At 44.1% G+C, this 25,757-nt stretch overlaps 1 protein-coding gene across 4 annotated transcripts; it reads left to right on the forward strand.

Moving 5' to 3' along the window:
• Window positions 1–2,237: 2,237 nt before the first annotated feature.
• DNAJB5 (DnaJ heat shock protein family (Hsp40) member B5) lies at window positions 2,238–24,871 on the forward strand. Of its 4 annotated transcripts, XM_075854933.1 has the most exons (5): window positions 2,238–2,428; window positions 12,073–12,304; window positions 13,541–13,789; window positions 15,352–15,953; window positions 24,134–24,871. In XM_075854933.1, the coding sequence occupies exons 2-5, from the start codon at window positions 12,166–12,168 to the stop codon at window positions 24,365–24,367; spliced, it is 1,224 nt and encodes a 407-aa protein (XP_075711048.1). In that variant the 5' UTR covers window positions 2,238–2,428; window positions 12,073–12,165; the 3' UTR covers window positions 24,368–24,871. The 4 variants fall into 4 exon arrangements, with proteins under 4 accessions (XP_075711048.1, XP_075711050.1, XP_075711049.1 ...); XM_075854935.1 differs by lacking the exon at window positions 12,073–12,304 and having other exon boundaries at window positions 2,238–2,456; XM_075854934.1 differs by lacking the exon at window positions 12,073–12,304.
• The last annotated feature ends 886 nt before the right edge of the window (window positions 24,872–25,757 follow it).

Genomic DNA, 25,757 nt, shown 5'->3' on the forward strand with positions numbered 1-25,757 from the left:
TACATTCTAGCACCCATCTCCTTATGTAGGAGATAGGGCACTTATAATGTGGTGACAGTCTCTTTGAATGATAAAATTCTTTCTGCTGCCACTAGGGGGAGCTCAATGCACATGCATTTATTAAGTGAGTATTCCAGCCATAAGCGTTAATCACTTCTCCATTGAATAGATATAGATTGCTGGAGGTATGACCGATGGGACCCCCACTGATCGCTAGAACGGGGGATCCTAGTTCCCCCCCTAGCCCTATGACCAAAACTAGGGGAGTTTGAGTGCGCCCTGCCACTGCAGTCTATGGAACTGACGGAAACAGAAGAGAACGGCGCTGTGCTGTTTTCCGTCATTGGCATGGACTGTGTGAATGCTCGCCACTCCTCCTAGCTGTGGTTATGTGGCTTAGCGCGGGTCCCAGCGGTCAGACCCCCACTGATATAACATTTATCGCCTATTCACTGGCTAGGTGATAAATGCTTCTGGATGGGATACCCCAGAGTTCAATGAGATCTGCATAAATTCTTATGCAGTGAGCACCCCCTAGTGGTAGCAGCAGGCAAACATAATTTTATTATGTAACTGACAGTGTGAAGGGAAGCGGATCTATGACCATATATGAGTTTTTGACCTAAAAAAAATAATTAAATTATATTTACATTTACCTGCCTGAAACTAACTCCACTAAGGCCTCATGCACACGACCATATTGGTTTTGCTGTCCGTCGGACCGCAAAAAAAAACCTTGTGCATCTGTGTGTCATCCGGAGTCCACTTCAATTCACCAGTATTGGTAAATCTGCAAATCCGGACTGTTTAATGACTTGTACTGAGTTTTTGCGGTCAGGATTTGCGGCCCCTGCACAGATCCGTGCAAATCACAGTTGTGTACGTGGGGCCATAGAAAACAAAGGGTCCTGAATTTATCCGCAAAAATACAGTTGTGTGCGTGAGGCCTAACCCCTGCACCCTTCCAGGGGGTCATCAATCGTCCGTAAATTCTCTGTAAATTTCCAACAGCCGTATTAGGGCTCGTTCACACGCTGCGGAATTGCTGCATTTTTTTCTGCCCGAACTTCGGGACAGAAAAAATGCAGCAGAATACAGTAGCAGCATAGGGGATGGGGTTTAACAAATTCCATCCACACGCTGCGTAAAATTTCTGTGCAGAAATTAGCCTGCGGTGCGTATTTTTCGTACTGTAGCATGTCAATTCCTGCTGCGGAAAGTGGACTGAACTGCTGCGTTTTTGAGAAATCTCACCGTCCCCCAACATCGAGAAAAACGCAGCAAAATACGCACCATTTTCTGCCATAAAAACCGCAGGAAATAGTACGTTTTTGCCGCAGCGGAAAGTCTTGATACTTTTAACAGAATTGCTGTAGAAATTTTCTGTAGCAATTCCATTGTGTGTGAACAAGCCCTAAACATTAAATGGAGCGACAGGTCACATGCTCAAGTTTTCAAGCTCCTCCTCACTGAAAAAGGAACAGAGGGCTCAGGATCCCCATTCTAATGATCAGTGGGGGTCCCAGCAATCAGATATTTATCATCTATTCTGTGGATAGGTGATAAATGTCCATTGTGGGAACGTATTCACACCTTATAAAGTGATGGCATATCGCTAGGTCTCTGCTCGGACTCATAGAAGTGGTCCCAAGCGGGGGACCCCGTCTATATTGTCCATATGTCCTGTTAGGATCTACCCTTAGCAAGAACTAGGGGTCTCAGGAGGCTCCCATATTAAAGGGATTGTCTGTGATAAGATATCCCACTTTGACCATCCAAAATGTTGGGATGTAGGATTACTTACTTGGACATTCTGGGACTATTAGTTCCACAACAGGCACCACTTGCTAGATAAACTGAAGTTGTAGTTCCATAAAATTTCTATAAATCTAGCGCCAGTACAGTATTTGCTTGCCTATTGCACCAGGACCGACATATACATGACTGGGAGCTGTACTTCCGCAACACTTGTCTAAGCGTCTCCACATGTGTACTCTATGTGACATCAGATATCCTGATGACGTCATGACGTGTGGGCAACAGACAGAAGCTTCCGCTGTATGTGAACAAATTTACAAGTGACGTCACAAACCTGTCAGCCAATCAGACAACGAGCCGCCGGCTGAGCGCCGACGAATCACGGCTCAGATTCGTGTAGCCAATCAGCAGCGCCTAAGCCGGGCAAGCGTAGCTGTTTCTGAATAAAAACTGACGTGGCCCCGCCTACTAGTCTAAGCGACACGGGGGTGGGGCTACGAGCTGGCCAAACGGTGATTGGCGTTATGTCTGAGCCTGCGGCCAATGGGAAGCGACGTGTTCCAGGGTGCGGGGGCGGGATTCCCGTGACGTCAAGGTGGCTGTAGTTGCCGGCTGTCGCTCTGCTCTGGGATTCAGTTGGGCGCTGAGGAAGCAGACGGGTGGCGGACGGGTAAGAGAGCACTGCTCTGCGCATGACTGTATGTTATACTCTGATTTACCATTTGTCCCTGCATGTTACCGACCACGGTTCCCTGCGGTGTGTCAGGTCACCTGGGGGAGGGGGGATGCCGCTTTTAAAAACTTGGACAGGACATTACTACCTGTGTAGGGCACCATATGCTGTAAGATTTGAAACATGCCACTCGAGAGAGCCCCCCTCCCCATTCAGGGGTTATTCTACAGGATAGATTTCCCCCCCGACCCCCGCCTTAAATATTACTCTTACAAGTCACAAAGGGCAGGTAAAACCTTCCTCTAGTTAGAGTCCCTCTTCTGTCACTATAATTGTGAGAGCAGCTCTGATTCTCGTCCTCACACACTGTCCCCTCCATAACCTTCACCCATCATTGATGTTTTACCAGTTCTGTACTGTCTATTTATTGTGTTACCAGGTCAGTGTGTATGTATGTGTGTGTGTGTGTGTGTGTGTGTGTGTGTATATATATATATATATACACACACACCTCTAAACCCCTGGAATTGTCTGCGAGTCCTATCTTGTGACCTATGTGTTGCACATCTTGTACACTCCACACCCTTTTATCTATAGATCGGGGCGATCTATATTGTGGATTGTCCTTCATTTTCCTGCACTAATACAGATCTAATCCATAGCCTGTTCTCGTACAGTAGTGAAGTTACTATCGGTCTCCTATAGGATTGCAGTATATCCTACAGCTACGAGTTCTGTTGAGATCCATCCCATGACCCTTCTAGGACAAGCGTTTTTTTGGCGCCTTCTATGGGTAGCAATATAACCTGCTGCCCGCTAGTATTTGTAGTATCTCGAAGAACGTGGCGAGTCTCTGTATGAGTGTAAGGCTGATTTTCGCAGCCCTGTTTTAAGATTGGATCCCAGGAGAGGGAAGGAACGTGGATCCCAGGAGAGGGACGGAACGTGGATCCCAGGAGAGGGACGGAACGTGGATCCCAGGAGAGGGACGGAACGTGGATCCCAGGAGAGGGACGGAACGTGGATCCACGCGTCTGAGGGACGGAACGTGGAGCACGCATCAGCGTGTAGATATTTGCAGTGCTCCGTCTCGTTCTTATAGTTTGTTGTATAAGTCATCCCCTCCCCCCTTCATTCTCTGGGTAGAAAAGGTGTTTTCAGCGGTGCCTGGCACAATGGTGGCTCCGCTATCTATTTCTGCCATGTCCTCGCCAAGGAGTTACGTGACTGGGATTTACCACGCTTGAGAGGCTTCATAGATAGAGGGCGGCGGGTAGCGCTGTCATGGTGCTCGGAGTCCATTCACATCTCGTACACAGGATTCTCCGAGAGAGCAGGGAAATCTTAACCCTTTCATTCCAGATACAGGAAATGGCGGGTGGGAGACAAAGATGGGTGGTGAGCAATGATGTCATGTTTTATTGTCTGAGGGGGGGGGGGATTAACCCTATAGGTGCACAGCTCTAGACTTGCTTGGTCTTGCTACATATATGCCAGAGCCAAGTTTATCAGATGGTGCTATATTCCGGTAGTACAATCTGTGACTTTACATAGGACTGCTTGTCAACCTTTTGCATTATTGTTTCCCCAAGATGCACAAATTATTGTGAAATTGAGCTCTGCTACATCTGTCACTCTTGTGGGGTCTCTGTTGCTTTTGGCGGCGCTCTTGCTATCTGACAAGGCTTCTTCTGTTCTCCTTCTGGTAACATTGTAGTTAAGGTTCCTCCTTATCGTCACTGTCGGTGCCATCCAGATTGTCGGTGCCATGTGGGACAAGCAAGGATCCAATTTAGTCTGGCACAAAACGTTGGGCTCGCTGAATCCCGCTGAACGCGGATCTGCAGAGCTTTGTGTCAGTCTGTAAATTGCAGAGCAGTTCTGCGGGCTCGCCCTCCCTGTACACTGCTCCGTTCTATATCTAGCACTGGAATGTGATCCCTTCCCCCAATAATTCCCAGAAATCCCAGCTCTGGAATCAAATCCGGATGTTTTCTTTGCACAATATTCACACTAATTGATCCTCATTTGCATGTGATGTCCTAATTACTTGATTCGTTCCACTGTATGAGGTGAGAAGCTGAAATCTGCTGAGAGTTGTAGTCTCACTGCTGATTTAGAGCAAAGTTGAGTGGTCCAATAACACGATGAAGATTTCCGACACGGTGACACTTTCCAGAAAACGGCGGCCAAAACATCCATGCTCTTAATAAGCAAACTTATGGAATACTGCATACGGCAAAAAATGGCGCACAAACAACTGGGGACATTTAGTAGCTTTTTATCATTGTAGCTCAATGTGACCACCATTACAGCTCCCAAAAGGACCCCCCACCCACCCACCCACCCTCGCGAGGGTGCAATGTGGGTGTCTTAACCGGACATATTTGCCTATGAAGACTCAGAAAGCTGAGTGACACTACCCCAGCATGAATGTGTACATTTTTTTATTTTTTTTGTATCCGTTTTTGGGAAAGCTGGGTGACTACTAATATGGCTGCTATTACATCTCCCATAATAGTGGTCGCTAAGCGTTATCAGCATCCTGAATGGTAAATGGAATCTGCCTTGTAGCGCGGTGATATGGGGGATTGTATATAAATGCATATCTAGACGAGCTCGCTATTCTGGACTTCAGGAAAGCTCGGTGACAACCCTTTGTCGAAGCACGATTGTTGGCCTCATTGGGAAAGCTGAGTGATCAATATGGCTGCCAATTCTTGTCCCGCATGCGTTTTTTTTTTTGTTTTTTTTTAAAACAGCCAATCTGCCAGGTGATACAAGACAGAGGTGCAGATTTGCCTTTCAGGGTTCTAGGAAAGCTGGGTGATTGACTGTTGATGCCTGTGGTTATACGAAACCATTCTGATACATGACATTAGCTCGCTCTAATGGCCGTGCTGTATCTTTCATCTGCACATCAGTTGAAAAAATTGCCTGAATTTCCAGGAATCGGCTTGTTGCGTTCGTATTCCGCACGCACTGGTAGACTGGCGCTTGTCACTGTGACTCACAGGGAAAATGACATCGTTTGCTGTAAATAGCAGGAATCTCGTTCTTCCGGCTTCTCCTCTTTAGGTTCTCAGCTGGCAGTCGGCTGCCGCACTTGTCTCGCTGATCACCGGGCGGAACGGGAAATGCTAATAGTTTTCAAATTGCTGGAAATTCAGAATTCTCGGACTAGGAACAGCCTGAACCTCTCTGCGATGAGGAAATCTGAGGATTTGTGTAACCTCCAGATTGGTAGAGGTTAAAGGGGATCCCCAGAGAACACGGACTGCTCTGCCATCCTGATGAGGGGCACGCTGGGTGCATGCTTGGCTTCATCTATAGAAGCTGCTCTACGGACTAGATGCATACAGCATCTTATATCTCATTGATTTGGATGGTCAGCAACATTCAGAACTTCAGCTATTGTGAAACTACAATTCCCAGCATGCCCTGACCGCCTCTGGCTGGAATAATAAGGGCATGACCACACATGGCGGAATTCCTCCGCAACTGTCCGCATCAATGCCGCACAGAATCTGCGTTGCAGATTCTGCAGCGGATCTGCACAAAATGTGCAGAAAATTGATGCGGACTGGCCGCTGCGGACTGCAGGAAAAGTGCTTCCCTTCTCCCTATCAGTGCAGGATAGAGAGAAGGGACAGCACTTTCCCTAGTGAAAGTAAAAGAAATTCATACTTACCGCCCGTTGTCTTTATGACGCGTCCCTCCTTCGGCATCCAGCCCGACCTCCCTGGATGACGCGCCAGTCCATGTGACCGCTGCAGCCTGTGCTTGGCCTGTGATTGGCTGCAGCCGTCACTTACACTGAAACGTCATCCTGGGAGGCCGGACTGGAGACAGAAACGGAGTTCTCGGTAAGTATGAACTTATATGTTTTTTTACAGATACATGTATATTGAGATCGGTAGTCACTGTCCCGGGTGCAGAAACAGTTACTGCCGATCGCTTAACTCTTTCAGCACCCTGGACAGTGACTATTTACTGACGTCTCCTAGCAACGCTCCCGTCATTACGGGAGCCCCATTGACTTCCTCAGTCTGGCTGTAGACCTAGAAATACATAGGTCCAGCCAGAATGAAGAAATGTCAAGTAAAAAAAGCAAGACGCATCCGCAGCACACATGACATGTGCATGACAGCTGCGGACTTCATTGCGGAACTTTGAATCTCCATTGAAGTCAATGGAGAAATTCCGCCATGAGTCCGCCACTGCTCCGCAACAGACAGAGCATGCTGCGGACACCAAATTCCGCTCCGCAGCCTATGCTCCGCAGCGGAATTGTACGCATCGTGTAAACGAACACTGCTAAATTAAAGTGAAAGTCAATGTAGAAACGGCTCCGCTGCGGATTAACGCTGCGGAGTGTCCGCAGCGGAATTTAAGTGCAATTCCGCCATGTGTGAACCCGCCCTAAAGGCTTTGGCTGTCAGTGTAGTTTGGCAACAGCTGCAATGCCGAAGGTTGCTGACCCCTGTAATATACCTTTAATTCATTGCTCGTTGTTTGCATCTATAGGCTAAAAAAAAAAATCCTCCTGACCTAGTCCTGCTCACCCAGCTGAGAGTTTGCTACAATGTATCAGGGCAGGTAAAATGTATCCCTATACGTGGTCTGACTGTTTAGACTTCAGAGAATTGCACAGACTAGATACAATTGTAGCAAACCCTCTGCTATAAGAAGACCTCGGTCTCTACATTCAGTATACATTCACTGACTGCAAGCATAGTTTTTGATAATGGAGTGGAATCTAAACACAAAGTATATCAGAAACTTTCATTTTACACAGAAGAGTGGACGACCCTATCAGACAATGCTGAAACCCATACATCAAACAGCCAAGAAAGCGGAGAGAGTGCCTTTAACCATTCAAACCGCTGAATACGGAGGTGAACCAGGAGATGGCAAGTCTGCGGTGAGGGTCTTTGTCCTCCACCCCCGATTGCCAGTCATGCTTCCAACTGCACAGGTGATTCCTGGCACTAATGATATCAGTTCTTGCAGAGAAAAGTGCTGATTCGCTGGCATTCAGGGGTATTACACTGCTGGAAGCACAGGGGAGCCGCTCTGAGCCCCGATGATGCCAACCAAGAGGCCTCCTCCCTGGAATGTTATTAATAGCCCCTGAACAGGAGCGTCAGACGGACCGCACAGCACTGAAGTCATTTCTTCCAGCTGGATGACACATGGCAGAGAAATTCCTGGAATTGCCCAAGAAGTTGAGCTGGGTTTGTCGGCTGCTGGGAGGAGGTGGATGTTTCATTTCAGAGACTTTCTTGCCAACTATAACTGTAGACACTGAACGGAGGCGGGCACCGAGCCTCAGAATGAATGGATTTGGGTGAGACTGAGGTTATTGCCTAGAGGTTCCGGCTGCTAATGGTTTATAGAGCTGGAGATGTGTCGTCGGTTTCTTAATTGTAAGGGAATCTAAGGCCTAAAAACCATGGCCTTGTGCCAGTGCTTATACATCGGCCGTCTTCATTTACTCAGGGCTCGTTCACTGGGGTGCCGTCCTATAGTTCTTAGTACTAGATAATGTTATAGCGGAGTAATCTCCAGGACAAGCGGGCCGTGTGATGCAACTTTTCTCCATAAATAGAAGTCTGCGAAAAAATTAATGGAACAGTTGTGTTACCACCGTGATTCTCATTCAGCGGATTGCCCCTCGGCAGGCCAGGGCTAGACGAGGGGCACATAACTGGAATCGCATGGTTGGGCAACTGGAGGCAAATTTTTCTTGCTCAATTCAAACTCAAATGGTGCAACAATTACACGACTGCCTTTGTCCCCGTCCTCTCGTCACTGCGAAGCCGATGCATTAAGTGACATGTAAAAGTGCATTCCTATGGTTGCTCAACAGTTGTGGTAAAGGGGAAGTCCAGGATTCGAAAAACATGACTGCTTTGTTCCAAAAACAGCTCCACGCTTGTCCGTGGGTTGTGTCAGGTATTGCAACTTCTCCTCATTCACTTCAATGGAGCTGAGCTGCAATACCAGACACAACCAATTGACTGGTGTGGCGCTATTTTTTTTAACCCTGTTGTAAACCTGAACAGCCCCTTTTAGGCCACATACATTTGAGTATTACTTGCCGATTTGGCGCGTGCATTTTTCTACGGCAAATCCGAACCTTGCCACCGCGTCAAAATTTTAAATCTGTTCCTAAATACAAAATATTTAAGTGTTGGATTTATCTGCGAAATTACCTGTGTTTATCTGCGGTCTCCGCAATGTGTGCATGTAGCCTAAATGTTGCATAGAGTTACACAGTCTGTGCCTTCCAATGTAACGCCTCTGCTGCGTGTGGGCGACAGATGTACTGTGTGGCGTTCTCAGAAGTAAGCGAGGGCACCCGACGTTCCTTTGGATCTATAGATATCATAAGTGTCACGGAGCAGGTGGGCTCTGCGCAAAACATCCAGTAGATCAGGCCACATTCCTCCAAGAGCATTTCCACAATACAGTACGGCCACCCACACACTTGTGCGCACACGTTGTTTCCAGCACATAGACGTGAACTATAATGGGGACTTAACCATTTAATGTCCTTCCCAAAGCACGGTCGGTTACAATTGCCATCCCCATCTATCGCCACCGTGATGGGACGCCCAAGTCCTGCAGTCTCGACCTCTCCCCTTTTAATTGGCCGGAGTCCACTTTATTTCTCAGCCTTCTTTACAACTATAAGCCTCAGTGGCTTTGTTTTTTTCGTTTACGGTCCATGCGGAATAAATGCCCATAAACTCTCTAACGCAGAAGCGACGCTGAGAGAACAAATTGACACAATTGAGAAGGTACATTAAATCCTTATAACGGATGTGGCGGCTTCTAAACTCTGCGTTCTATCCGGATAATTGAAGCTAACGGAGCATGGACGTGCCCCGAGTGATCTGTCCTCAGATAATTGATTATTATGAGCGGAACATTCTCTAGCGAGAAATCTGCAAAAAGAGGATGGCCATCTTTGTTTGACTTTTGACATATGTTTGAAAACCACCAACAGATTCCTAATATGAAGGGGGATATGACCATTTTACAAAGTGTCCAAACGACCTGGGGTGGCTCGGACATTTCCATCACTTGCAGTCTGCCCTTGAAGCTCCATTGATTTTTATTGGCGCCGTAGTTCGAGTGACTGAACTTTCTGAGCAGCATTGAAGGGGTTAATTTTGATAATCTAGCTGTTCTACTTTGTTGGCCAGATTCTGGAGTAAATTTGTTGGTACGAGGAAGGCCACACCCACTTCCGCTACACCTCCACCCTTTTTTGAAAAGTGGCGTAAAGAATGGAAAAGTCACAATTTGAGCAAAAAGTTTTGTTTTTTTTTTTGTATAGTTAAGAGTTATAACATTTTCCAGTATACTTTCCGTATTCCTTTTAAAGATCTCTGCTTGTTGTTTAGTAGGAACATTCATTGTTTACTTCCAGTGGATAAAATTCTGTCCATGGTCGCTCGATGGACACACAGGTGCACCATTGGTTAAAGTATGTGTATCAGAGCTGTGTAAGGTGCCCATCACAGGACCAGGACATATTTTATCCACTGGAAGTAAACCATAAATGTTCCTACTGAGTGACAGCAAGCCGAGATCTTAAATCGCAAGGAACATTGAAAGTATATCGGGAATTTCCTTACTTTTATTTAAACGAGGAATAACATTCATTTGCTAATACTGGAAATCATGCACAACAGCAACGGTCATGCGAGGTTTCCTCTGCTCTCAATGGGAGGAAAAACAAAGTTGTACAGTCTGGCCAGGCATATCCTAGCACATCCATCTTTCTTACAAGACTGAGGTGTTTTCTGAGGTGGAGTCGGTCATCCCTGTAATACAGCTGTGCGTAGATAATGTTGTGTTTTGCGGAGCGCAATACCACACGTTTGCTTTTCCTCAACACAAAGTCCTGTCCCTGCTGAGCCAGTGATTTCCATTGACGAGAGCAAGGGGGTCGTTACTACCTCAGCATAAAGAACATTCCTCCCTGCTCGGTCTGTGGCTCCCTTGTATATAACAGTTTGTTTTCAAAGAGTTAGGCCTCATGCACACGGCCGTGCCCATAATCACAGGCCGCAGTTGCGGGCACGGTGGGACGCCGCTTTTTCGTGCCGTCCTCCCTTAGGAAGTATGGGAGCACGCCCCGTAAAATCCGGAAAGTAGGACATGCTCCATATTTCCCGGCACGGTTCTATGGCACGGACACCTTTCCGTAGCGCTATGGAAAGGTGTCCGCGGCCAACAGATCCGGACCGTATTGTCGTCCGCAATTAGTTTTTTCACGGTCGTGTGCATGTTGCCTTGATTTGCAATAAGGGAATAGACTAAACAAAGGCCCATTTACATGGGTCAATAATCTGGAAAAAGCATTCCTAAGTGTAAGGCCACATGGAGCGGCACTGCACTGGTCGCGATGCGGCAAACAACCGCACCAGCAGCACGTTTGCCATGACTGTTAATGGCTGCGCATTGTTGCCGGTAAAACGGGCTTTTACCTGCAAAATTGTGTGGCCCTTAATACACCCTTTATAGCCACACGATTTTGCAGGTAAAGGCCCGTTTTACCTGCAACAATGCAGTCATTGACCGACTATTTTACGGCAGCGCCGAACACTATGCCGCCATGTGGCCTTACCTTAAGAGTGCTGGCCGGCTGATTATTGGCCGGTATAAACAGGGCAACGACCAGCCGACAAACAAGCACATTGTTTATTCAGGCTATAAAATCTGCGTTGTCGGCAGCACATCTCCCTCTGTAAATGGGATGTGCTGCCGACAATGATGGAGACCGAACAATTGTTCATCCCCATTCAGTAGATCATCAGCCCATGTAAGAGCCTGCTCATGAGCGCTGATCGACTTGTCTTCCATCGGTGCTCGATATGGGCCGATATCTACCTGTGTAAACCCACTTTAAGACATTCTGAATTGTCATTGATGTTTATTGAACAATGATTTATGTCCTAATGTATTCTCAAGGACCCCTGATATTTTTATGCTGGAACTATTATTTCTTGCTTGTTTGCAGTTTGTCTTCGGTGTAAATGTTGTCTTGCTATTTGTTTGATTAGCCATTCTTCTTGTTCTTCATGGCACTCCGGGACTCAAAGATTAAAACCTTTCACCATCATTTGTATTGGTTAGGATGGGGGTCATCACGTGTCTTATCAAATGATCACCTCACCAGGTCTTTTTCCCACTTGTCATTTTCGTGTCTGGGCTTGAGGTTCCTTATAAACTTTTATATAAGGCTGCACATTATTTAGATGATTATGATCTTTGAGATGAGTTGATCTCTAGAAAAATGAAACTGGAGCTCAGGTTGACATTCACTCAAGGATGAAAGATCGGGGTTTAGTACAATATATGTCTTGGAAAGCTCAAGGTCGGAACCATTATAAGGTCTTGTTGTATTCCATGTTAACCCCATCTCAACCCCAGGAAAGCCTAGACATAAGACGACCTTCATCTTCATTCACCACGTCTTCCTTTCTTTCCCCATTCATTTTTTTTATTTTTTTTTGGTGATCATCTGAAGGTCCATCCTTTTCAATATTTTTTTTTTTTTCTTCTTAATACATTCATCCTTTGGGTCTTTCCTACCTCCAAAACTCTTTTTTTCCTTCTACTAGATGTCTGCCTAAACACCTAGAAAAAGCCTGCTCTTCTGCCGCACCTGTGGGATCGCCTAGCCCACATCACTGCAAGTCTGCAGGCCACAAATCATGTTTAAGTGCGAACCCAGGCAAAAAGCCAGAAACGATTTTTTTATCAAGTCTATTGGCGACGGTGCTCAAGAAAAGCGCAAAACAAAGTTTTTTAGAGTGGGGATTACCTTGGGAATTCTATCTGCTCATTTCGGTGGTAGGTATTTCTTTAAGGTTCTGTGACTTCTAGTGTTTGCAGAAATTTAATGTATATTTCAACGACTGGTGGAGTGAAAAAAAAAAATTGTCAAGGGGTTGTTTAATATAGAAAACTTTTTTAGATCATCCGACTTCTCCCAACTCCGGCAAATAGCTGATTTTTGGAACCGGAAGTTTTCCTGCCACATGTGCAGTATGAAGTATTATTACATGGCGGCCATTCAAATTATTAGCTCGAATCCAACAGAACAGGGACGCTGTACGTTGGCGTGTTTTTTGCTCTGGCTCATAAAGGGGACCTCCCACCTCTGACATCCTTACGCCTTTGCTAGAGCATATTGGCTGAGAAAACCGTACTGCTAAACAGAAAATTGTGAAAATCCTCCCTGGGACTCTTTTATGCAATAAAAATCCAAATATGAGGCAGCACTCCAAAGATGTAATGAAGAAAGTAGGGATCTTTATTCACCCATATGCAATGTTTCAGCCCGACTCAATGGGGTCTTTCTTATATGATCTAACGTGCCTTTCGAGCACTGAGTATCTTACTAGTTGATTATCTTAATCGTTTTGGCAGTTTCTTGCAAGCTTGTTCACATTGGCATGATACGACTTTGAACTTCGTCTTATTTAGTAATTAAAGAAGTTGATTGAGACATCCAGCTGTTCTCAGCTGGCATATATTGGGTCTACGCATTCCCTGTTCTATGAAAAAGGAAGGATGACCTCTTTGGAAAAAGAGGCACCAATATAGAAAATCTCTTTACAATATTCATAGGATTGATTGAAGCATTCTTGGCACAAGTCTTGTTCTGGCCAGACTGAAAAATCGGACTCTGTAAGGCCATGTTTGGACAAATCAAACTCAAAATGCAGCACTTTGCCCATAAACAGTCTCCTCTTTATATGTGGACCAACACATACACCCCATATGCCAACACTTCCAAAAACTAACATACTTTCCATATCTAAAAGAACACTAGTAATCCTTGTGGATTATGTTTACCTGGGAGCATATAGTGCCAGGTCACGTGCCAATTTCAATCAAGTATTCTGTAAATACTAAAGTAGCTTGAGGACTCCATTAATCCCGATCCTGTAAAACTCTGATCTTCTCATCTCCGTCTATAAAATTAGAACTCAAATGTGCTCTACGAAAATTCCTCAGGTATACTATTGTCTGTGCATGACTATTGATGCACTCACACCTATAACATTTTTGTGCTCTTTCTAGGGGCAAGGATTCTTGACCAGAAGCCTCAAACGGTTGACATGGGGAAGGATTACTACAAGATCTTGGGCATCCCTTCAGGAGCCAACGAGGATGAGATCAAGAAAGCCTATCGCAAAATGGCCCTTAAATACCACCCAGACAAGAACAAGGATTCCAACGCAGAGGACAAGTTCAAGGAAATTGCAGAAGCCTATGATGTTCTTAGTGACCCCAAAAAGAGAGTCGTGTATGACCAGTATGGTGAGGAAGGTAAGGCACCTGAAACTCAATGGGTGGGTCAATGGTATGGTATCAAGTAAAGGATGATCAGTAACTTGATTTTTTTATTTCTCTGGAGTATATTTTCAAATTTGTCAGTCTCGCACATTGTGGGGTGCAATGCACTCCTGTGGGACACAGCTATTGCACACCCTACATGTCATGTATTCAAGCATATCTATCATATATTATATCTACAATGGTAATTAAAAGTGCAGATCACGTGCCATTCAGTACTATAAATACTATTTGTCTTCCGTAATCTCCATTACGTCCACTTATTATCAAATTTTAAATGCTTTAATGGCCACCGTGCAAAAAGTTTTGGGTCTTGTCCTAGTTTAACAACCCCTTTAATTTAAAGTAGTTCTCCTATATTTGTATAACTACAAAGGCAGAAGGGAATCCTAAAGCTAGGAAATTGAAAGCTCTTCTTCTTGGATCCAGTCTTGGTGTAAATCCAGCCTTAATCTTCTGTACTGGTAAACCGTTCCTTGGCAGAGGGTTGTTGTAGATGTCTGATTTTTGGGAGCCACCGATTTCAGAAAATGGGAGTCTCCGGTTCTCCTTTCGCAGTAGATGAGTAAGCGGGCTCACATTGCGGACTGGGCACCTCTTTTAGGATTGGTGGGGAACCCTGCTATTGGACTCCCATTCACCAACCAGTCAATATGCCATAAAGGTCCTAACAGGCAAAACACCTTATATATTTTCAGCTCTCTGTTGTTTTTTTTTTTTTTTAGTCTTAGCATTGTAGCCCCCACGCCTAATCCTCCTCCATATCCACCCCACGTTCAGAAAGGTGGTCTGCCTCGATCTGGTTGGCAGTCTGATGTACTGAACAATGAGAGGTAGCGCTACCCGTCTGCCCAATAGTTCAGTAATTATCTAGATGTCTCCAGTGCGAGGTGGGTGTGGGGATTTGCTCATCTTTATTTATTAATAACCTGGACCTGCCAGGACTTATTTGTGAGGAACGGCCACAGTGTTTATAGTGGGAAATATTCCGAGCCAGGTTTCCTCCTGTTCACGTGTCCTATTCATATGAGGAGGTTTTCATGGTTCTTGGAGTTTGGGACTTGGAGCATTTAGCAATCTCAATGCCTGGAGACATCACCAAGCCTGGGTGTTACAAACAAGACGAGATGTCGAGGGCTGAGACAACTAGTGTAACCCTACAAGGAGATGCACAACTCTGGATTATTCAGTATGAAGCTACGTGTTACTTTAAACTTCATTTAAAAATCAACATCCCAGATAGGAATCCAAGTTCTTCTTTTAGAAAAGTAAAGTAGCAATTCTCTAATATACCCATGTTACTGTGCGAGCTATCCAAATTTACTGTGTGGCTTCTGAAAAACCTCTTCTCCACAGCTTCCTTCAATCCTTATCTGAAGACGAGAAGCAAAAGGAAAAAGTAGAACGCACTCACGTTTTAATGCAAAATAGGAGCAATTATCTACTTGTCCTGATCTTGAGTTACATTTTATCTTCTTCTCTATTCATATCTAGAGTTTACAATTTCTAAGCAATATTCTTTCTTTCTGATACAGGTCTCAAAACAGGAGGGGGATCGTCTGGGAACACTGGAAACTCCTTCCACTACACTTTCCATGGGGACCCCCATGCTACCTTTGCTTCTTTCTTTGGAGGCTCAAACCCCTTTGACATCTTCTTTGGCTCAGGCCGCACCCGTATGGCCAATGGCTTTGACCATGAAGACATGGACATCGAAGATGACAACGACGATCCTTTTAGTAGCTTTGGACGTTTTGGGTTGAACGGTGTGAACGGATTCCACCGGCGCCACCCAGATCAGTTGCACAACAGACGGAAAGTACAGGACCCCCCTGTCATTCATGAGCTCAGAGTGTCATTAGAAGAAATCTATCACGGATGCACCAAGCGTATGAAGATCACACGACGAAGGTTGAACCCAGATGGCCGGACAGTGAGAACTGAGGACAAGATACTAAACGTGGTGATCAAGAAGGGTTGGAAAGAGGGGACCAAGATCACCTTCCCCAAAGAGGGGGATGCCACATCAGAAAACATCCCCGCAGACATTGTATTCCTACTGAAAGACAAACCTCATGCACATTTCAAGAGGGATGGGTCCAACATAGTCTATACTGCCAAGATCACACTGAAAGAGGTGGGTACGCTTTCTGAACGAGTCCTCTGTACTTAGAGGGTTTTCCTACCGCATACAAATCGATACGCCATCAATGTCTGATTAGTGGGAGTCCCAGCGTCCGGATCCTGATTCACCAGAAGTTGATGGTATGGAATAAAGAGATTGGGGCCCCTTTCGGCATTTCTTTATTTCTGGCCATGGGTTGGGGTCCTCATGGTCAGACATTTAATGGCAGATCCGATAAAAAAATGCGATCAATATCTGTTGTTGATACCTATGTAAACCTTTTTGAGGACTTTTTTTTTTTTTATTATTTTATTTTTTTTTCTTGCAACTTTGTATTTTTGTTTTATTTAAACCTTTTTCTTTTTTTCTTTTTTTATACACCGCTTCTATGTATCCGGGATGCATAAAAGCTACATCTTGCGCTGAAAGCTGATTCCATCAGGTCAGCGGGACTGAATGCTTCGGTGACAGCCGGTCCTGTGTGTCTGACACGCAGGAGCCTCCTGTTATCGATCACATCTAAGTTTATAGATAGGACTTATCACCCAGATAGGAAGTCAAGAAATTGCTACACAACTTGAATTAACACATCCTAAAGACTTCAAGGGCAAGCGGTAAGGCCCCATGCAAACGACCGTATTTTTTCCCACCCGTAAATACTGGCGTAAATACGGGTCCGGTGTCACACGTATTCCACCCGTTTTGCACCAGTATTTACGGACCCGTGCCTGTAAATATGGGTCCGGTGTCACCCGTATTCCACCCGTATTTACGGGCACGTTTTTGGCTGCAAAATAGCACTGCACTAATCGGCAGCCCTTCTCTCTATCAGTGCAGGATAGAGAGAAGGGACAGCCCTTTTTGTAATAAAAGTTAAAGAAATTCATACTTACCCGGCCGTTGTCTTGGTGACGCGTCCCTCTCTTCACATCCAGCCCGACCTCCCTGGATGACGCAGCAGCCCATCTGACCGCTGCAGCCTGTGATTGGCTGCAGCGGTCACATGGGCTGAAACCTCATCCAGGGATGTCGGGCCGGATGTCGAGAGGGACGCGTCACCAAGGCAACAGCCGGGAGACCGGACAGGAGGAAGCAGGAAGTTCTTGGTAAGTATGAACGTCTTCTTTTTTTTTTTTTTTTTTTTTTTTTTTTAACAGGTTGATCTATATTCTAATCGGAATTCACTGTCCAGGGTGCTGAAAGAGTTACTGCCTATCAGTTAACTCTTTCAGCACCCTGGACAGTGACTATTTACTGACGTCGCCTAGCAACACTGCCGTAATGACGGGTGCACACATGTAGCCACCCGTCATTACAGGAGTTCCATAGACTTCTATGGACTGTCCGTGCCGTTATTACGGCCTGAAATAGGACATGTTCTATCTTTTTCAACGGCACGGGCACCTTCCCGTAAGAAAACGGGAAGGTACCCGTGGCCAATAGAAGTCTATAAGCCCGTTATTACGTGTCGTAATTACGACCCGTAATAACGGGAGTTTTTACGGTCGTGTGCATGAGGCCTAAGAGGTTACCCACACCTAGTTTAAGTAGGGCAGAGAAATCTGTGAATGTGATGGCTCAGGACCTGAACCTGCTTGTTACAGATATATTTGGAGATGCTATGAGCTCAGCAGCGCTGTCATCAGGTGTGCACTGGGCGTAAACAATTCAAGAGTCATCATGAAATATTATGGGTGATGTCATTATTTAATGATCTACTGAATAACCACAGCTGGAGGTGGAATAAATTTTTTCAGCCCTAAAAATGGGCTCTTAAAGGGGAAATCAACAGACACGTTCTGATATGTCCAAGTAATATCAGCGGAAGGGTCTGAACCGTAACCCAAGAGGGTATAGACCACCCCAGTCTCTAATATTAGGGAACTGGCAGGGGTCCAAATTCATGGACCTAATTGACAGGTCATTTCATCCATCCTCTAGGTAGGGAAATGTTCAGACTGGGAAGACATGCTGAGACATTGGGGTCTTCCTGTTTTGGTAATTTGATCAATGCTAATGACAGCTCTTCACATGGACAATCCGCCTCCCAGACAATAATAGCAATTTTTGTCAAATCTCGATACTCTTTGTATCCTAGGAGCCAATGCGCCTATTCTGTTTATCGATCTATCTATCGAAGTTCCTATTGCCAGGGGCCACAAAAAACGTTCCAAATTTGGTGTTTGGATTGGTCTAAGTGTCTCAGACTCTGTCGGGGGAGATTTATCAAAAAGTTGAGCCGTTACCCATATCAACCAGATTCTAGAAGCCCTTTAGAAAATGTAAGAAGCAATATGGTTGCTCCACTTTTCCCTTACACTGATAATTTTTTTTTTTCCCCCAGTACTGATTCTGCTGGTCCCATTTGTAGGTATCTCTATGTGATGGGCTGCACTATATACGGTAGAGTTCCCATCGGTTTCTTTGGGGCATATGTCTAGCAGGTTTATGCCGGGATACTTTAATTTATTATACTAAATAGTGTCGTCTGCATTGATGGAATACATACAAAGAATGTAGAGGTGACTATATTTATTGCAGTTTATATTTTTATATAACCTGAAGTGAACAGAGAGCTACGGCAGTCCTGTCAGCAGGGGTTGTAATAGTTTCTATTTTATATTCAGTTTGGGCTTCGTAGCCAACTCCCTGCCCACTCTGTGCCACTCAGCTGGTGATCTGTGTGCCGCTGCCCCTCCTGCTCTCCTTGCTGACTGTTTTTGCTTCCACCTGGTCGCTGCAGAGTTTCCAATTGAGCTATTTATAGCCACATGTGTATTAATACCCAGTGTTGCCAGGGAATCGTGTGTATGTGCAGCGAGGCTGTCCGATGCCGGGAGATTTTCTAGTTATAAATCTGTCCTTGTGGTGTTTGGGGAAGTAAAGGATCCGAAGTGAGAAAGTAGGAACATATAAAAATATCGGAGGGCCCAGGATTGGCAGTGAAACCGGACAGTTGATCTTTGACCTTTTAGACTTTCACCCCCTTGACTTGAATGCCTGGAACATTGCAGATGTGAAGGCAGCCAGACCCCATACAACAACTAATAGGGTAGTGGTGATCATAATGTCCAGTGTCTATCTTCTTGAGTTCAGTCAGTAATACATTTCATGGGTAATTTTAGACTAATTTTCCTTGTTTTTGCCCAAATGGGACAGTAGTAGTTATGTTCTTGTATATAGGGGGCAGTATTCTAGTAGTTATATTCTTGTACATAGGAGCAGTATTATAGTAGTTATATTCTTGTACATAGGGGCAGTATTATAGTAGTTATATTCTTGTACATAGGGGCGGTATTATAGTAGTTATATTCTTGTATATAGGGGGCAGTATTCTAGTAGTTATATTCCTGTACATAGGAGCAGTATTATAGTAGTCAAATTCTTGTACATAGGGGCAGTATTATAGTAGTTATATTCTTGTACATAGGGGGCAGTATTATAGTAGTTATATTCTTGTACATAGGAGGCAGTATTATAGTAGTTATATTCTTGTACATAGAGGCAGTATTATAGTAGTTATATTCTTGTACATAGTAGCAATATTATAGTAGTTATATTCTTGTATATAGGGGGAGGTATTATAGTAGTTATATTCTTGCACATAGGGGTAGTATTATAGTAGTTATATTCTTGTATATAGGAGCAGTATTATAGTAGTTATATTCTTGTACATAGGAGCAGTATTATAGTAGTTATATTCTTGTACATAGGAGGCAGTATTATAGTAGTTATATTCTTGTATATAGGGGTAGTATTATAGTAGTTATATTCTTGTATATAGGGGCAGTATTCTAGCAGTTATATTCTTGTATATAGGAGCAGTATTATAGTAGTAATATTCTTGTACATAGGGGGCACTATTCTAGTAGTTATATTCTTGTACATGGGAGGCAGTATTATAGTAGTTATATTCTTGTATATAGGGGCAGTATTATAGTAGTTATATTCTTGTACATAGGAGCAGTATTACAGTAGTTATATTCTTGTATATAGGAGGCACTATTACAGTAGTTATATTCTTGTACATAGGGGGCAGTATTATAGTTCTATTCTTGCACATAGGGGGCGGTATTATAGTAGTTATATTGTATATAGGGGGCGGTATTATAGTAGTTATATTGTATATAGGGGGCGGTATTATAGTAGTTATATTCTTGTACATAGGGAGCAGTATTATAGTAGTTATATTCTTGTATATAGGAGGCAGTATTATAGTAGTTCTATTCTTGTACATAGAGGGCAGTATTATAGTAGTTATATTCTTGTACATAGACAGCAGTATTATAGTAGTTATATTCTTGTACATAGAGGGCAGTATTATAGTAGTTATATTCTTGTACCTATGGACAGTATTATAGTAGTTATATTCTGGTACATAGGAGCAGTATTATAGTAGTTATATTCTTGCACATAGGGGGCAGTGTTATAGTAGTTATGTTCTTGTACATATGGACAGTGTTATAGTAGTTATATTCTTGTACATATGGACAGTGTTATAGTAGTTATATTCTTGTACATATGGACAGTATTATAGTAGTTATATTCTTGTACATAGGGGCAGTATTATAGTAGTTATATTCTTGTATATAGGGGGCAGTATTATAGTAGTTATATTCTTGTATATAGGGCAGTATTATAGTAGTTATATTCTTGTATATAGGGGTAGTATTATAGTAGTTATATTCTTGTACATAGGGGGCAGTATTATAGTAGTTATATTCTTGTACATAGGGGCAGTATTATAGTAGTTATAGTCTTGTACATATGGACAGTATTATAGTAGTTATATTCTTGCACATAGGGGGCAGTGTTATAGTAGTTATATTCTTGCACATAGGGGGCAGTGTTATAGTAGTGCCTTTGTCTGATTTTTATAGATGTGAAATATATATATAGACAGGGTAGATAATGTTGCCCAACACCGATTTCAGTTTCTCTTTTTGTTACATATTCAATATATCTGTCTAGTATGCTTTTACAAAATTGTATAATGATTGATTTGTCTTGCTCTTTACCATGTGCTGGAGGGTCTGCGTGTAGCTGTAGTGAGCCATGTCTTGTAAGCGTGCCAAGGTGAAAAGCTGTGCTCCATTAAAGGTGTGAATCTCACAGCATCGCTCACTGCGCTCCCACGGGATTGTGATGTGGACATTGTCGCTGCTTCTTCCATATTTAGCACCTCTCAACTTCCAAGAATAGTCTGGGTCAGGCTCCAGGCATGTGAATCACTAACAAGGGCAGAGCTTCCTCTCCTGGCCTGTGATAGGCGCAGTCTCCCACGCGTGCAATTATACCTAATGTCCTCTGTAGAGGGGATACTCCATATCTCACAGTAAAGAGGTCACTGCTATGAAGCTTTCAAATGGGAGGAAAACTTTAGAACTGGAGGCAATAGCGTTACAATCTACGAGGCCTCCTAGTTCAGATTTGTATCAGCTGGTCATATCTTATGGAATTTATTAAAATCTTACAATTCCATACACTGCAGCACTCCCCTGTTTAGTAAAGGTCAACATCTGTCTTCCTCCTAAACGTCCTTGTCCATGAATAGAATGCCAGCATTAGGCTGGGTTCACACGACCTATTTTCAGACGTAATGGAGGCGTTTTACGCCTCGAATTACGTCTGAAGAAACGGCTCCAATACGTCGGCAAACATCTGCCCATTACTTTCAATGGGCTTTACAATGTTCTGTGCAGATGACCTGTCATTTTACGCGTCGCTGTCAAAAGACTGCTCGTAAAATTACAGACTCGTCAAAAGAAGTGCAGGACACTTCTTGGGACGTTTTTTGGAGCCGTTTTCTCATAGACTCCAATGAAAACAGCTCCGAAAACGCAGCGAAAAACGCGAGTTACTCAAAAAACGTCTGAAAATCAGGGGCTGTTTTCCCTTGAAAACAGCTCCGTATTTTGAGGCGTTTTTGACTCTACGTGTGAACATACCCTAAGGCTGGATTCACACGAGCACATTACGTCCGTCATGGACGGAATGTATTTCGGGCGCAAGTCCCGACCGAACACACTGCAGGGAGCCGGGCTCCTGGCATCATAGTTATGTACGACGCTAGGAGTCCCTGCCTCTCCGTGGAACTACTGTCCCGTACTGAAAACATGATTACAGTACGGGACAGTTGTCCGGCAGGGACTCCTAGCGTCGTACATAACTATGATGCTAGGAGCCCGGCTCCCCGCAGTGTGTTCGGTCCGGGACTTGCAGCCGAAATACGTTCCGTCCATGACGGACGGAACATGGTTGTGTGAACTCAGCCTTACAGTGAATACTGACCCTTTCACAGGCAGAACAGCAATCAGGTTTAGTGTTTGTCGTTCAGCTTTCTACACTGTAATTGTAGTTAATGGAAAACCGTACAGACTTAAGGCCCTTTTACACTGGGCGATTATCGTGCAGACGAGAGTTCATATAACGCTCGTTGCTGATAATTGCCCTGTGTAAACGGGAGCGATCGGCAGATGAACGAGAAAACGCTCAATCATTTGCTGGTCGTATCGTTTTAAAAAACTAATAGATTATCGTTGTCTGCAGCACATCTCCCTGTGTAAACAGAGGGACGCGCGGCCGACATGATGATGTATGGGGACGAGCAATGTCTCGTTGATCGGCGCTCGCTGCATCGGCCTTTTGTCGGCCGGTGTAAAAGGCCCTTTACAGTAGTACTTCTCACAAATAAAGATTTGCTACAAATTGTATCCTGTCTAGACAATCCTTTGTGATCTAAACACATCCGCAGCAGAAATCTCTGTCCTGTTTGTAATAGGAGGCTGGATGATACATTTCATCTACACTTTTATACATTGTGGCAAAGTGAAGCTCCACCTAAAATCCATACACTATGGTCACAACCTTTGTTGCTACCTAGAAACAGAAAACACAGTGCTGTTGACAGATCTTATATCTACCAATTAGGTCTTTAAGTGCACAGGGTGTAATAATGTGATCGGCGCTGTAATGTAGGTAACAGCAGTGTTTTTTTATTTAGAAAAACTATCTATTTTCACCAAGTTATGAGCGATTTTAGCTTTATGCTAATTACTTTCTTAATGCCCAACTGGGCGTGTTTTTACTTTTGACCAAGTGGGCATTGTACAGAGGAGTGTATGACGCTGACCAATCAGCGTCATACACTTCGATCCATTCATTTATTCAGCACATAGTGATCTAGCTAGATCACTATGTGCAGTCACATACACACACATTAACGTTACTGTAGCGTCTTGACAGTAAATAGACATCACCTCCAGCCGGGACGTGATGTCTATTCACAATCCCGAGACTTCGGTAACGTTTGTGTGACTTACAGCACAGGAAGCGTAATCTCACGAGATCACGCTGTAAATGACAGCACAACGTGATCTCTATGTGCTGTAAGTCCCACACAAACGTTACCGAAGTGTCGGGATTGTGAATAGACATCGCATCCTGGTTGGACGCGATGTCTATTTACTGTCAACTCTTCAGTAACGTTAATGTCTGAGTATGTGACTGCACATAGTGAACAATGCCGGATCATTATGTGCAGAATAAATGAATGGGGAGAAGTGTATGACGCTGATTGGTCAGATGGGAATTAAGAAACTCATTAGCATAAAGCTAAAATCCGTCATAACTTGGTGAAAATAGTTTTTCTAAATAAAAAAAACACTGCTGTAATCTACATTACAGCGCCTATCACATTATGTAGGAGATAGGGCACTAATTAGCTCTCCAACTTGTTGACAGGTTCCAGGTAGTATCTATAGATTCAAAATCAGAAACTGCAAAATTAAAGACCTCATAAAAGGTAATGAAGACTAAAATGCTGAATTGTACATTTACTGGCCACATGGGCAATGTTAATAGGGGGAGGGGAGGGTCACTTCAAGGATTTGCAGTTGAGATCATATGTAACTGTATTGTAATTGGAAATAATTACATGCAATGATTAATTTAAATTATGATTCCGCTCTATATAAATACTTTAACACATGCAAGACATAAGGAATGGTTGACTAGTCATCCTCGTGGTAAAGAGTCAGTTTACCATTGAAATTGAGTGACTCATAGCTCATCCTCACATCATGACTCTCCACTTTTAAAATACTCTGTGCTGCTGGCATACAGTGTTTTAGGTTATGATTAGTTTTCTCCCTGGCGATCTACTCATACCCGGTGTTGTATTTCTTTAACAGGCTCTGTGTGGCTGCACCGTCAACATTCCCACCATCGATGGACGGGTTATCCCGCTACCCTGCAGCGATGTCATCAAGCCAGGAACGGTTAAACGGCTACGAGGTGAAGGATTGCCTTATCCCAAAGTCCCCACACAGCGTGGTGACTTAATAGTAGAGTTTCAAGTACGATTTCCAGACCGAATACCACAACCAACCCGGGAACTCCTCAAACAGCACCTGCCATGTTCCTAGTACTACAGGGGCCTGGGGCCCCATGCAATACATCAGAAACGTGCCAAGAGTTTTGCAATGGAGACCAGCTATGTCTGAATTTTGGGATAACCCACGTTCTATGCAGCAGACTACTTTCTAGAGCTCAAAGTAAAAACAATAAACTTTTTAATGTTACAATTTTGTAATGCCTGCCATCTCCGTGTGACTATGGACGATGAGGGAGGGCGCAGCGGGCAGGCCCTGGCAACCGTGTGTACAGTTAAAGGTGACGCTACAGTAGTTCTTTGTATTTTAAAAAGTAGGAATAATGGACTTCCAGCTATAACTTGATTCCCTTTACAATCTGTTTTATCAGTATTTTTAGCCTCTGCTCCAGACACTGAACTGCGGGAATTTTAGAGTAAATTTTATTTAAAAGTTTATAAAAAAAAAAAAATTGTAAATATAATTTAAAGTGACCGGTGGTTTTGACCTTTCTACGCACTGGGCAGAAATAAAAGTATAAGATTGTGAATTTTATAAGGACTGCTCTGTGTCTTATGGACAGGGAATCTGATCGTTGGCTCGGTTCAAGATAATTCTACACACACCCACAAAGGGGTGTGGCTGTGACTACCTCTTTCATCAAAGCACCTTACAATTGTAGCGGCTCAGTGCCAGGAGCTGGATAGTAATGTCACTCCCTGGCTCATGTTCAGAGAAACCTCTATGTTGTCCAGGATGCAGTTTTAAAGAGAGGATCTGTGTTGAAGCCAAAATGGATGTGGCATGAGCGAACACACAGACGCTGATCTCCTCGGGCCCCTAAATTATACCCCTTCATGCCAGGTGTAATATTAATTAAAAAAAATAAATAAAATCGAGACCGCAAGCGGCAGCACACAAAGTAAGGCTGGGTTCACACGAGCACATTAACGTCCGTAATGGACGGACGTATTTCGGCCGGAAGTCCCGGACCGAACTCAGTGCAGGGAGCCGGGCTCCTAGCATCATAGTTAGGTATGTACGATGCTAGGAGTCCCTGCCTCGCTGCAGGACAACTGACCCGTACTGTAATCATGTTTTCAGTATGGGACAGTAGTTCCACGGAGAGGCAGGGACTCCTAGCATCGTACATAAGTATGATGCTAGGAGCCCGGCTCCCTGCACTGTGTTCGGTCCGGTACTTGCGGCCGAAATACGTCCGTCAATTACGGACGTAATTAGTGTGTGTGCACATACCCTAACAGGGAACCTTATGCAGCAGTCTTTGTCACTTTACAGGGTCCATCTAAATGAGTCGTTAGACGACCTATTTGTTGCCACAGTTGTGGGTGGCCTGTGATTACTTGTTACCTTCCTTTTCATTTATTAGACCTTCTAAATATAAAATAACCGGTTTATGAGTTATATGCATCTCATGAACACT

Source organism: Rhinoderma darwinii, chromosome 1 (assembly GCF_050947455.1).
Source record: "Rhinoderma darwinii isolate aRhiDar2 chromosome 1, aRhiDar2.hap1, whole genome shotgun sequence".
NCBI lineage: Eukaryota > Metazoa > Chordata > Amphibia > Anura > Rhinodermatidae > Rhinoderma > Rhinoderma darwinii.

Excerpts from the sequence above, each read along its gene's own strand:
- DNAJB5 (XM_075854933.1), top strand. The coding sequence starts at position 12,166 with ATGTTTAAGTGCGAACCCAGGCAAAAAGCCAGAAACGATTTTTTTATC. Across the intron at positions 13,790-15,351 it reads TGACCAGTATGGTGAGGAAG|GTCTCAAAACAGGAGGGGGA; the intron begins GTAAGGCACCTG and ends TTTCTGATACAG. Across the intron at positions 15,954-24,133 it reads CCAAGATCACACTGAAAGAG|GCTCTGTGTGGCTGCACCGT; the intron begins GTGGGTACGCTT and ends TTTCTTTAACAG.